This window comes from Melanostigma gelatinosum (genome assembly GCF_949748355.1).
Source record: "Melanostigma gelatinosum genome assembly, chromosome: 16".
Taxonomy (NCBI): Eukaryota; Metazoa; Chordata; class Actinopteri; order Perciformes; family Zoarcidae; genus Melanostigma; species Melanostigma gelatinosum.
Window position 1 is genome coordinate 11,597,293 of NC_136649.1, and position 13,056 is coordinate 11,610,348.

Here is a 13,056-nt window from a genome sequence, read left to right on the forward strand (position 1 = left end):
AAGTCAGGGCTCTGTTCAGAAAGACCATTGATATACGGACCATGAATGCTTTGTACATGTTTCAACATTTAGACACATTGAACAGGAAAGAGCCTTCTCTAAACTCTCGCCACAAAGTTGGAATCGCTCTATTGTCTTAAATAATAATAATAATTGGAAATAAGGAACCTCCAAACCAAAGAATCAGCCATGGACCAATAGGACAGAATATGACGTGGAGCAGTATTTTCTAGACAGTATAGTGTGTACACATCTCAGCAGATCTAATTATATGTTTTCTTTCTTTGAATGATTTCATTTTGATGTTGTTATTTTCCGTTGTTTCGTAGTCTTGCATTTCAAATGTTGCATTTCCTTTCTTTCAAAATTCTGATGTTTTGATTGTTACATATTGTGAACCTTGCACAACCTGCTTTGGCAATCCGTGCCGGATAAACTCAGATGAACCTCAACTGACAAACCTTCCCCACCACCATCATCATCATCATCATCTCTCTGTGTGTCTGTAACAACAGACACACAGCTCTATATGTTTTATCCTTAAGGCATATAACATGTGAATCTACAACGGGTATACTTGTCCATCTTAGAGAAGAAGAAAATATGGGTGTGCAGGCAGTCAGCTGCTGCATGGATCACAAGTCTCATGATGCAAGCATATGATAGACTGTTTCACAACAAGTCTATAAAACAGTTCTACTTATAAGAATATAAAATACTCATAAGAATATATAAAATTGCCATTAACCAAACAGCAAGATACATTTGAGCATGTATGCTAACACAAAGGATGAATATCTATATATACTGGGTTCAGAGCAAAAGTACAAGCATTTAGGCATTTCCACAATATACTAAATATATACTAAGTCGAAATTTACATAAATGATAAATCACAGTCTCTCTCTCTCTCTCTCTCTCTCTCTCTCACACACACACACATGGGGTGACACATAACATACAATGATCAGGGTGATACAGTGCTGGTGTTCAGTGGATGTCACGCATGCTCAGACGTTCTCTCTCTCTCTCTCTCTCTCTCTCTCTCATATGGGCAGTCTGAGGAGGAGCATCGGTATCAGTGCACAGAGCGTGATGGACGGGCGGCAGGTCGCTATAAAACACACATTGTCCTCCCGCAGAGAGTGAAGTTCGGTGACCGCAGGAGGGTCTGGCTGGGCGGCGGAGGCGTGTCGCGTTTGCCCTTGAGGAGACTGTTGTCTGCCGCAGGAGAAAGCGGAGGAGAGGGTATACCAGCAAAAGACGAGGGAAGAACAAATGACCAACAAGAGGTGATGGATCTTTGGAGATGCTCGGTAAATGACTGAGGCTGACCGAGAGTGAAGTTCAACCCCGGCGAGATCCGCTGTTTGCGGGAAAGCAGGTGAGTTGAGGCGGAGGAGGAGGAGGTGTTTTTTCCCCCTAAACTATAAGCTATGAATAACCCATCCGTTGGTTTGTTGATTGCACCACATTATGCAATTCCGCGAAATTACAGCAGATCACTAATTAGGAAGCCGGTTTAGGACTCAGCTGGGGTTCATTGACTGAGCTGCCGTTTGGCAATCTGCGGGCGCACGCAGAGTGTGCGCGCACTTCTCTCCATTCAAGAATTCGTCATGGGTCGCCGTTTGGGCTGTCATTGAAGGCAACAACATCATACATACACACATATATAAAGGCATACACGCATGCTGTATGGACGCCAAACAAACCCTCACCGTGCGCGAGGGGCGGGAATCGAAACGTCATCCCTGCAGATAACCAGCAGATAAATGATGCCTTATGATGTAAAACGGCAATTTAATTGGATTCGAACGCGACAACACGTGCAGCACAACGCCGTTTCGCGCGTGCGTGTGTGTGTGTGTGTGTGTGTGTGTTTGTGTCAACCCTCTGGCGTCACAGAGGCGCATCACCGAGGAACTTGATAACCTTGAACCTTGATAACATCTTCCTCTTCATGTACAGACACTCACTTAAATACAGAGACACATAGGCTACACACGAATTTACATAATACAATGCAATTACCCCCAATAAAGAACACACATGTCTAAGTGTATGTATACATTCATACAGTTAATAATCAACATGATAGGAGTACCATTCATACAGTGTTTGGCCTGCTCATAGTCCATATGAAAGATGTTTTTGCTTTTGAAATAAATTGTAGAACATGCATGAAAGAGCCTCCTCACATAATGCAGGTATAGGATGATGTGCTAGTGGCTCATTTTAGGCTTGTGTAAGGTGTGAAAGCAGCAGTGGAAGCAGCAGCAGCAGCAGCATTGCAGAGGCAGGCTGCACCGTTAAGATCAGTAAATACTACAGACTGAGAAGAGAACAGGCAGAGTGCAGCATCCTGATCTCTTTATGCTCTTTGGGTTTTCACAGAAGACGGAAGATCAGGTTCCATATAACCTTTGGTGGTGGTAATTGCTTCTCAAATGTCATCGGCGCAACCTCATGCCTGTGGTTTCTTTTTTACTTCATTCAGAGAGCCGTGAGGTTGTGAAATCACGACTGATGTTTCCTTTGACACATACGTTTAGTGCAAGTCAGGTTGATTTGAGAAGTACAATTTCCTCAAAACTTAGATTTTCAAAGAAAGGTATATGGTCATATTTTAAATTAAATACTTCATGAGCTGTCGAACTGCACTCACAGCGTGACCCTTGCAATTTGTAACAATTCAGGTTGATTTTGTGGAAATACTCTCAAGGCCACGTATAGCCAGCCACAAATCCACAGCCTCCCTCTGCTGCCACCAAATCAAAAGGTCTGCAGCCATGTGAGAAACAGCAGGGAGCTGCCAAAACTGCTGCTTTGATTTTCCAGAAAATGATGATGCATATCGATATTGCATATGAAATGTCTTATCCTGCGATCAAATATGTTATCCTTGTGGCCCCTATTAATATTTGTCTTTTGAGTCGATGTGATTTATTGCAAGCGGCTCGGCTCTGTCGGCACCGCAGTGTCCATCGGTCGCTCGCTTCATCACTGGTGTTCAATCTATCAGATGGATTGGCACAACCGTTGGTACAGATTTTAAGAGGCTTTATTGATGCCCTGACTTTTCCTCTATCGTGACAAAGAGGTTGACGTTTATGGTCTTAAATGTGTGTCTCAACAACTATTGGATGGTGTCGCCATCCAATTTGGTACACATACATTCATGCCCCCCTCAGGACAAATTGTAATCACAATCTCTGAACTTTTCATCTCGCGCCATCATTTTTTCAAGACTTTGGTTTGTAAACAAATACCTCTGCTGCATTGTGTAATTCGTGTTAATTAGCTCATCATGCTAAAATGTTAAAGTAAACAGTAGTCAAATGTATACCTGACATTAGAGTTTAACTCGAAGCACCGCTGTGCCCAAGTGCAGCCTCGCAGAGCCGCCAGCGTGACCGTAGACTTTTACACTCCACACATTTTGTAATTAAAGTGTGTGGGTGCTGTATTTCAATAAGTCAAGTGAAGATGTGGTTCACTTGCTGTGTTTAGCCAAATTACTGTTGAATAATACCGTGTAACTCCAGAGAAATAACTCAGCACGATGTGCTCCACACGTCTTATTAAAAGAGTAAACATTATGTTGTGGGAAAGTATTCCCCGTTCCCGGAGAAACCGCTGGACTGCTGAGTGTTTTACAACCTGGATGCAGCAGCGGGTGCCGTGCAGCACCTGCATGGACATAGTGTTCTGCTGCAGAGAGCTATTACTACAGCGGTTATAAGTCAGTCATCCGCGGAGCAGGACCTTAACATTAAAGAGATGGAGGAATGAAATGAGGAGGGGAGGGAGATGGTTGAGAGGGAGGTATTCGATTCGACATAAGATGTGGGATTGATATACCGGTACCTGCTTTTCATGCAAAAGCTGACACTGATGTTTTGACAGCCTGAGAATGTGAGCAATACGTCTAGGTCTCTTATTATGCCTGCTTGAATGTATAACCTGAGGGAGGTGAAGAGGAAGAGACAGAGGGAGAAAGAAATTGTGAGAGGCCGAGAGAGATAAAAAGACGAATGAGGCAGGAAGCACCTGCTTACGTAACCGTCATTGCCAATGATCTCTAAAACCCCTTGAAAGTCATGTGATCCAAGAAGTCTAAAAGGCGCCATCATAGAGTTGTTAATCTGCCATTATGGTGCTTTATGATTCTGCTAATATGAACTCAATGTGAACTCTCATGAAAAAACTAAACCCCTAAAACAATTAAAGTGGTGATTGCTCAGGCGGGCAGAGCTTACGTTCATTCCCTGCCAAAACACGAGGGGCACATGGGAAGATGTGTCACTGCTATTATCATCTTGGATATTAAAGATACATGAATATGAAGCGGTATCCTAGAGAGGGACAGCGTGAGGGAGAAAGCAGAGAGAGGATTTGCAGCAGCGTGTGTTGTATGTTGTGTGTGGTTCTAAAGTGTCCTTTCCCTCGCAGGTGTCTGTCGTCATTGCAGTTTTAAAATGGAGTCCACTCGCCTCCTGAGCAGCTCGAAGAAGAGGGTAAAGATCCACCCTCACACCGTCACAGCCAAGTACGCCACGCACACCCCCTACTCCCCTCGACCTGGAGTACACACACACTTCCCCCAGCCAGGGGACGAGGGCTACGATGACGCTCCGTCTTTTGAGGACTTTGGCTCCTTCCTGGAGGAGACTTCAGACAAGAAACAGCTGACGGAGGGCAGGAAGTGGCCCCTGACTCTGTTTGGGTCCAAAGACAAAGACACGACTAGCAAACCTCAGGCTGCCGCAGGAGGAGATGGCAACGAGGGGGGAGCCAGAGCAGCCAAGGGGGCTGGGAAAGGAGTAGGGAAACAGCTGGCCAGTTTCGGGGAGGCGTCCGTGTCTGCGTCTCGGCTCACCTGGGTCGGGCTGCTAGGTGCGGCGCTGGCGCACGGCTGTTTGATTGTTTTGACCCGCGTGGCCTCTGAACGCTTCAGCCTGGGCCCCCTGTTTCTGCTCTTGGTTCGGTCCGTCGTCCAGCTCCTTTCTGTGGCCGTACCACTGCACAGGGGCGAGAACCCTTTCGGACCGGCGGGCTACCGTCTACGTCTGCTCTGTTATGGCGTCGCCTACTCTCTCTCCCTCTGCTGCGCCTACGCCTCCTTGACCTTCGCCTCTCCCGGAAACGCCACGACAACCTGGCGCCTGGCGACCACGGCGCTGTCAGCGACCCTGGCCTTCCTGCTCCTGGAGGAGAGGCTTGGATTGGCTGATGGGATCACCATAACTGCAGGACTGTGCGGTTTGGGGCTTGTGTTACTTCCCACAGCGGACGAGAGCAACTCAGATTCACCGACTGACCCGGTCGTGTTCTGGAGGGGTGCGTTTGGTTGGTCTCTTTCAGCTCTTGCGGGGCTGTGGATGGCTTTGGCACTGGTTGGGTATCGCTCCCTGAAGGAGAGGGTGGGAGTGGGCACAGCTTTGTTCACAGTAAGCTGGACGGGCTGCCTGCTCGCCCCGGCCTCCTTGGCTCTGCTCCAGGAGGGCTGGTCCTGGCCTTCGAGTGCCCCAGCCTGGGGTCTGGTCCTGGGCCTGGTTGCATGCTCGGTAGCAGCCTTTCTGGGGATGACGCACGCCCTCACCCGACTCCACCCTGCTCTGGTCTCCGCCTCTCAGAGCCTGGAGGTACCCGTTGCCATGCTGCTGCATCTGGCGGTGCTGCCATTGGCTCCCACCGCGCCGGAGGTGGTCGGGAACGTGATGGTCATACTGAGCGTCGGTTGGCTGGTGGCGATAAAGCTGCTGCCAGCCCGTGGGGGAGGGCGGCGCCAAAGGGAAGAGTATGAGGAGATTCTGGACTCACCTATCAAATAGGCATCTCTTCACACCTCCCCTGACTCCCTCCTTGATGAGATCGGTTCCGGTGTACATAAGAGACTGCTAAATGTTTATTGGAGCTTTATGGATTTTGTAGAGTCCTCTTTGCTTTTGAGAAAGTGCCAATATTGTGTTGTCTGTTAGAGTGACTATGTGATGTGACATTAAAATCTCTCTGTTGAACACAATGCATTCCTGAAGCCACTTCTAATTAGGATCTCATCTCCTTCAGTGTGTGTGTGTGTGTGTGTGTGAGAGAGAGAGAGAATGTATTGGCTACATTTCACAGGCGTGTCATGTCAGTCACTTTTACCAGCCAGCTGAGGGTTTGCCAAGGATTGATGCCATCTATTTGGCTGCTGGCGAACGAGCGAGAAAACAAGAGATGGGAGGCACGAGAGAGGAGCGAGACACAATGAAAGGAAGACAAATGCTGGTGGAGCGAGAGAAGATGATGGGATTGGCATACAGACAGGACGCAAGAGAGAAAGGAGCGTGATGGCAGATGTTGAAACAGAGGTGAAAGAGAAGGAGGTCGGGGTAGAAAGTTGGGCTGCTGGTCGCTGGGTATTGTGCTGTGTGTGTCTGGCTAGCTGGCTGATTCTGACACTGTTCTTTGTGTCTTATACCTAAATGTCAGACACATAAGCACCGTCACTCATCTTTTCTGGGCCTCTCCTCTATTTTACTCATCGTTAGCCTCCTGCTTTCCTTTTCTCTTCTTTGTATTTGTGTTAAAAAATTAATGAAGCGCCAACATGAGATGACACGACGAAGCTACTGAAACTGATTTAGTAGGAAGTCTTTGAAGTCTTTGAGGAAAGACACACACACACACACACACACAGGCATGGGCACAACTATCCATTCATGCCATGGTTGTAGGCCTTTCATTAGAGAAAGATGATGTGATGTCAGAAGGCTGGCCTAATTAAAATCACTTTTTGGTTTAAATGTGATTTATTGCTATTTTATTTCCTACATTTGGTGGAACGTAGCATTTTACATTTAGTCACAATCTGTAGGTACTGGATTTTATGTGTCTCAATATACTCTACTACATTTCAGAGTAACATTTATTTGACAGTTACTAGTTTCTCTGCCGGATAAGATTTGACACACAGTTAAGTATGATGTTTTGTGACAGATTAAACTACCTAAATGTATATTATAATTACAATAATTAACACCTCCAGTCAACATCAGCCATTGTGTGGTTCATAACAATGAACGTGTGTGTGTGTGTGTGTGTGTGTGTGTGTGTGTGTGTGTGTGCGGTTGCAGGACGGACGGGCTGGTGGTAGTGTAATAGCTCTGGCAGGGTTTCATTCATCATAAATTCATCGTAGGTTGTGGCCTCTTTGCATCCAGACACTCTTGAAGCAGCTAATGAGAGGGAGAGACCTGCCCAGAACTGAACACAATCCAAAACCTCTGAGACACTTCCTTGTGGCTGTCGGTATCTGCAGACACCACCACAACTACACGAACATTGAGGTGGCGGTGTAAGGATACAACACATGCACTGACGAATGAAAGTGTGGGCATGGGTGTGAACGTCTGATTACTGTGTGGGAGGAGGGAGGAAACCGTTCCATGAGGCTGATTAGGTCAATTAAGTCGTTTTTATTCATTACAGTGAAGCCACAACATTTATGGTACATTTTAATTCATTGTCACCAGACAAAAACATGCAAATAAAAAAGAAACCGAGTGTGTGCAAAATCATTAACACAGTCCCCGGTCCATCTTATATTATTCTTTGCCTCTTGGCAATTCATGTGTCTCATCTGTCCTTCCTGCCTGCTCCATCAGTCTGCTCAGCTGCAGTTGAACCTTCTGCAGCTATGTTGTTACGGCAACGGCCTTTTCCATTGTGGCCATGTCCAGCGATGAAGTATCTTCCTGCGTCTCCAGGCCAGATGTGAATGGCTTCATTCCCAGGCCAAATGCTGCCCCTAAACCCCCAGGTCTTGGTGTTGGTAGGCGCCCCATCCCACTGCCTGTTGCTCCAGAAGGCACCGCTCTGTGGCCTCCACCTTCCTCCAGCTGCTTCAGCCGGGCGTTCGCCTCATGGCCACTGTGCAGAAGCCGGTGCAACGTAGCGTTCAACCTTGTCTCCCTCTCTGCGTCCTCCTCCCGGAGCTCCAGCAAGCCTTGTTGCAGTCTGGCATTCACCTGCTCGGCTCGCGCCCTGCAAGATGACTCCAGGCTGGGCAGACACTGCTGGCGTGTCATCTCGGCCAGCTTGTCCATCTGTGTCCTGAGAGAGACCATGCCTCCGCAACATTGCTCCAGAGACTCCAGCAGCATGTTCTGCCTCATGTGGGCGTCCTCCAGAGTGATGAAAAGCTTGTCCCAGCGGGAGACATCTGCAGCCTGGCATGGTGTGGTTGGAATTTCTCCTGTAGACAGAGGGATGCATCAGTTATATACTCCGATAGTTGTGCAATTATGAGAAATAATGGGTACCGGAGGATAAAGTAAAGGGAAACAAAAATAAAGTTGGGAAAATGCTTATTTTCTGGCGGACCTATGCAGTAATTGTGGTGTAACGCAATTCACAGTTACGATGAATGTGTTTGCCCTTTGCTTATGGCAAACTACAAGTGACTAAAGTTTACTTATACAATACAGTGGTTCCACGTTAAAGCAAACAGTTACATGCACCATCCAATTTACTTGACTATAGTTTTTTTTAATTTTTTGGATTAAAGGATTTTAATTTCAAAACGTTTTGTTATTCATCTCACTTAGTATTTAAAACCCATAGCTTTGCTTGTTAAAGTTAAAATGACCTGTGAGCGGACATTGTATTGAATCTATTTTGATGTGATCAGAGAGAGCAGAGATAGTATCTTCTGTAGAGGGTTTTACATGAGAAATGCACAATGCAAGTCCCTTCTATGATCTGTACAAAATCATATTTACATTGACTTTCAAAAAAAAAAGTATATAGTTAATAGAAGTGGACCAACAATAGACCCCTGCGGGACACCTTTGCTTACCCTCCAAAACTAATAAATCAAAGTGTGAGGATGTATTCTTCATCAAAGCAAATAATATATTTGATTGGCTTCTTGAAATTGAACATTTCAGCTGAGGACAAATTCTTCACAAAGAGCCATCTGTTCAAGCAAGCAGGGAATAAAAGAGACGAAAGGACCAATAAACATAACTCACCGTCCTGCTGGCCCGGAGAGATCTCGTTGTCATAGTTGTCTGCGTAGTTCCCTTGATACTCAAGCTCATTCACACACAAGGATGCACCCACCAAGCCAAGCACACACAGCACACGCCAGACCCTGAACACATGCATGATGAAGCTCTGAATGTGTTGCTTTTTTAAAAATATCGTTGAAGGTTTTGTGTTCTTCACCCAGTTTTTCAGCTGCTCCCTCTTCACTATATTTAAAGTTCTTCACAGTGAGCCAACTGTCGCGGGTGCTGGCTTATAAACTCAGCGCAGGGGAAGAAGGAGGGAGGTGGAGGAGGGTGGGACAGAGGTGGGGGTGCTGTGGAGGTTGGGTGAGTAATGCTTCAGTGGATGTAATATGTCAAAAGTCAAACTGAGTGGGGAAATATAGGAGCATTATGAGGAAAGAGAGGGTGAGTTATGGGGCACAGGGAAAGCTGCGGTGAAAAGAAAGGGATGGAGGGAAAAGAAAACTGTTGCTCAAAAGAACTGAAACATGGAAGTAAAAAATAATTTTTACTGTCATTTTACTTAATTTGGTGCAGGCAGTAGCTTGTTATGGCTTGTGTTATATATTGCTGTAAGATAGATATTACAAGATATATATTGCTGTATAACTGACATAACTGGGGCAGTTTGCTGACTTGTACTGTTACAGTAGGTTTTTAGCATCATCCCGGATCTGTCGCATGTGGCTGCAGCTATGAAGACTCACTTAAGTATTTTGATTCTCAACCTATCTTACAAGTGTTCGTTCCCACCTAATTTCTTGATATATTTGGGAATATTTGAGCTTTAAAATCTGTCAAGGTTCAGCTTTATTGTCATTAACAATAGAGGATTGCACAATGACACATAGTTTTAGCGATACAAATAGAAATTGTATAAATAAGATGAAGAAATCAAATTTAAACGGAGTGAAAATTTGTATTAAAATAAATACAGTAGTAGTTGTAGTATATATGGTAAATTATTCTATATGTACGTAGGACATGGGTTCGGTATATCCCAAACTGATTTAAAAAGTGCTCTATACCAGTGGGCAAAATCTAATAATCATTGTCATTGCAGGAAGCGTACATCGCTGTGAGTGCCACTGGCCTCTGCCGCCATTGTTAACATCATAGTGTTCACGGGATATTTCAGTCCACACTCTCTCTCTAGGTCTGTCTGCTTTTCAAGATGAGTCAGAGTCACTCCCTGCTCCGTGCATCAACACCAAATCCCTCAACCAAAATAAATTGCAAGATTGCAGAATCTGGATTGTTTTTACCACTTGAAATTAAATATTGTTGCGAAGCAACACTGCAAAATTTGCTTTCTGGCTGTATTTTGTTGCCTGGCTCCCCTGTCGATTAAACATCCACTAAGGAAGAATTAGAAGGCCAAATGATTATTCTTATAGATGGAGTGCTGTGGTCAACAGGTGTTGGGGTTAAGCAGCAGAAGTATGACAAGTCATGGTCACAGGAAAAACCTTGACCTCTCTACTCTCTGCAGACCTCCAGACGGAGCTCCCCCTGCAGATGTCAGCAAGTCTGCCAGTAACTATGTATGATTTTCTCTGTTTGGCAGCTTGTAATAGGAGCAGAGGGTGGAAGCTGGCAGGTTTATCTCAGGAAAACAGAACCTGCAGAGGAAGAGATGGACCGACAGAGAGGATAGTTGGTGAGGAAAGGTAGAGAGGGACAGAGGGACAGAGGAAACTTGCATAATTTTTCCTTTCCTCATTGCAACATTGTGTGCATTTCCCTGGCCCACTTCCATTAAATGCAACAATTATGATCCCCTCAAGAAAGCAATACATTTATATGATAGAGCTTGCAGTTGTGATACAGGTGTCATACAAAATTCAGTTTGTGCATGTCAGAAACAGTTGGTGTTTTCATCTTTTTCCTCTATGAAAGTCGGATTTGAGCAGAGTATCAGCACAAATTCTATTCAGATCGGAGAGAAGTAGAACAGATCATGTCGTCTGGATTGTTTCAATGAAACCAGAGATGTCAGGGAAACTGGGACAGTGGGTGTTGTCAGCAGAACTTCGGAGGCTAAAATATAAAACACCAACATGACTTTAATTTGGAATAAACCACATACTAACACTAACGCAGCAAAGTTCGCCAACACAAGCCAGTTTTATGAGAACAGGGTGTATCCTCGTTTTATACCCAATATGTAGATGGGGGAGGAGAGGAAACCATGGAGATATGATTGGAAAACAGTGTACTGCAAAACAATAGCGCTATTGTAAGAATATAACAGACTTATGTTTAAAAATAGTGTATGGTATTGTTATAGCTTACTGCTGTACTAAAAACAGTGCAGTGAGAAACAGTCAGGATTCAAAATAATAGCTACCTGAGCTCAGAAAAGCCTTTGATACTGTGGACCATGGCCTGCTGGTTTCGTAATTATCTCTCAGGTAGGACTGAATGTGTCAAAGTCAATGGGCACAGTTCAAACGGACTTACTAAATGGAGTACCTCAAGACTCTGTGCTTGGCCCACTTTTCTTTTTTCACTAACTACCATTTTTCCCAATTATGACTCAACTCAAACACGTGCAGCGTGCAGATAAATACAATTTCATGTTGTTTTCTAATCCTAAAAGGAGGCCTGTAGATATTGTGGTCAATGTAAAAGCTAAGGGGAAGAGAACAGAATGTCCTGCTTACAAATATCAAGGTATTTGGTTTGATAAATGTATTCTATTTGTAGACAGATATTTTTGGCATGAATTCAAAACCAGTGTAGTGAAAACTCTGGTAAATGACTCTCTAATCTGTTCAGGCTACCATCAGCTTCATTTCAGTTTTCCGACCTATTTTATGTATTGTTTTATCTGTTGCCTGTGTTTCTATTATTTTGTCTGCATTGTGTTGTTCAGGTATCGCTTGCAAAAGAGGTTTCCAACCTCAGTGTGATTTAGCTTGTTGAATTAAATACAAAAGAACATACGGCACCTGTCCATAGAAATGTTATGCGTCCCTCAGGTAGCAGAAAGAACAGAGACAAATACAATTACAGACATCCCAATTCCCTTTATCTGCTTTCCTAACTCACTCATGTCAACCAGACCTGCAGAACAGTTTCCTTCCTGTATCACACAAGAGCACAACATCCAGAAAAGACCAGAGAGAGAGAGAGAGAGAGCAGGATGCAATGACACAACTTGCTGTATCAATGTGCTGGAAACACACTCATGAGCATGCTAGGGACAGATTGAGGAAAATCTATTCTTGTTTGGTTGAGTCAGAGGAAAGATACAGGAAGAAACACGATCTAATCTGTCTTCAAGCACTCGCCGTGCTTCCTGTGAGGGGCCTCTAGAATGTCGAGTTGAAGTAGTGGTGCAACAGAAGTGTTTATGGGGGATATTGCGCCACGGGCCTCCTGACTGCACTTTGGTCAATATCACAGAAGCTGGGCTTGATCGATCCAATCTGTTCGCACAGCCTCAGACAGGAAAGTGGTGAAGAAGTGGGAGCGAAACTCATGAGACAAACACACTTACTGTTTTGAAGGTTGCACCACCTGACCTAATTATCCTGTTGAGACAATTAACAATACTGCAATCGGTGAAACAACACAAGCTTCACACTGTGTCAGCGTGGCTTTAAATATGACTCGAGGCCTGGGAAGCCCGATCAACACCTCAATCTGGAGCTGATGGTGTGTGTAAATGATATGAGAAAGTACATTGCGGAGTAATAAATAACTGAAACACCTCGACAGGCGAACAAAAGATCCACACTGGACGCCGCCGTCGGCAAGTCCATGTCGTTAGACCAGAACCAACGAAGAAGAGAATATGAATGAATACAACTTGTGAAAACTGAAAGGAACAGTTTTTTTAATCTGTTTTTGTTAAGATGCCTGGAATAAATTCTGCTCAACAAGCTGGAGACATTTGAACGTTTATCTCTCTGATATAAAACCGGTTCAATGAGACGAATAAACATCCAGAACACTAGCCCTTAAACATTTAGTCATTTATAACAAGTTCACAAAACGTTTAAAT

The 13,056-nt window shown here is 44.7% G+C and overlaps 2 protein-coding genes across 2 annotated transcripts; one reads left to right on the forward strand and one right to left on the reverse strand.

Moving 5' to 3' along the window:
* Positions 1 to 1,182: 1,182 nt before the first annotated feature.
* slc35g2a (solute carrier family 35 member G2a) lies at positions 1,183 to 5,837 on the forward strand (the record flags this gene model as incomplete). The annotated part of the gene is made up of 2 exons (XM_079285990.1): positions 1,183 to 1,384; positions 4,456 to 5,837. Exon 2 carries the CDS (start codon positions 4,482 to 4,484, stop codon positions 5,835 to 5,837), a length of 1,356 nt encoding a protein of 451 aa, XP_079142116.1. The 5' UTR covers positions 1,183 to 1,384; positions 4,456 to 4,481.
* A 1,614-nt stretch (positions 5,838 to 7,451) lies between these two features.
* LOC306790316 (pentraxin-related protein PTX3-like) lies at positions 7,452 to 9,251 on the reverse strand. The gene is made up of 2 exons (XM_079286498.1): positions 9,024 to 9,251; positions 7,452 to 8,245 (listed from the first exon to the last, which is right to left on the reverse strand). The coding sequence occupies exons 1-2, from the start codon at positions 9,157 to 9,159 to the stop codon at positions 7,686 to 7,688; spliced, it is 696 nt and encodes a 231-aa protein (XP_079142624.1). The 5' UTR covers positions 9,160 to 9,251; the 3' UTR covers positions 7,452 to 7,685.
* Between the last annotated feature and the right edge of the window lie 3,805 nt (positions 9,252 to 13,056).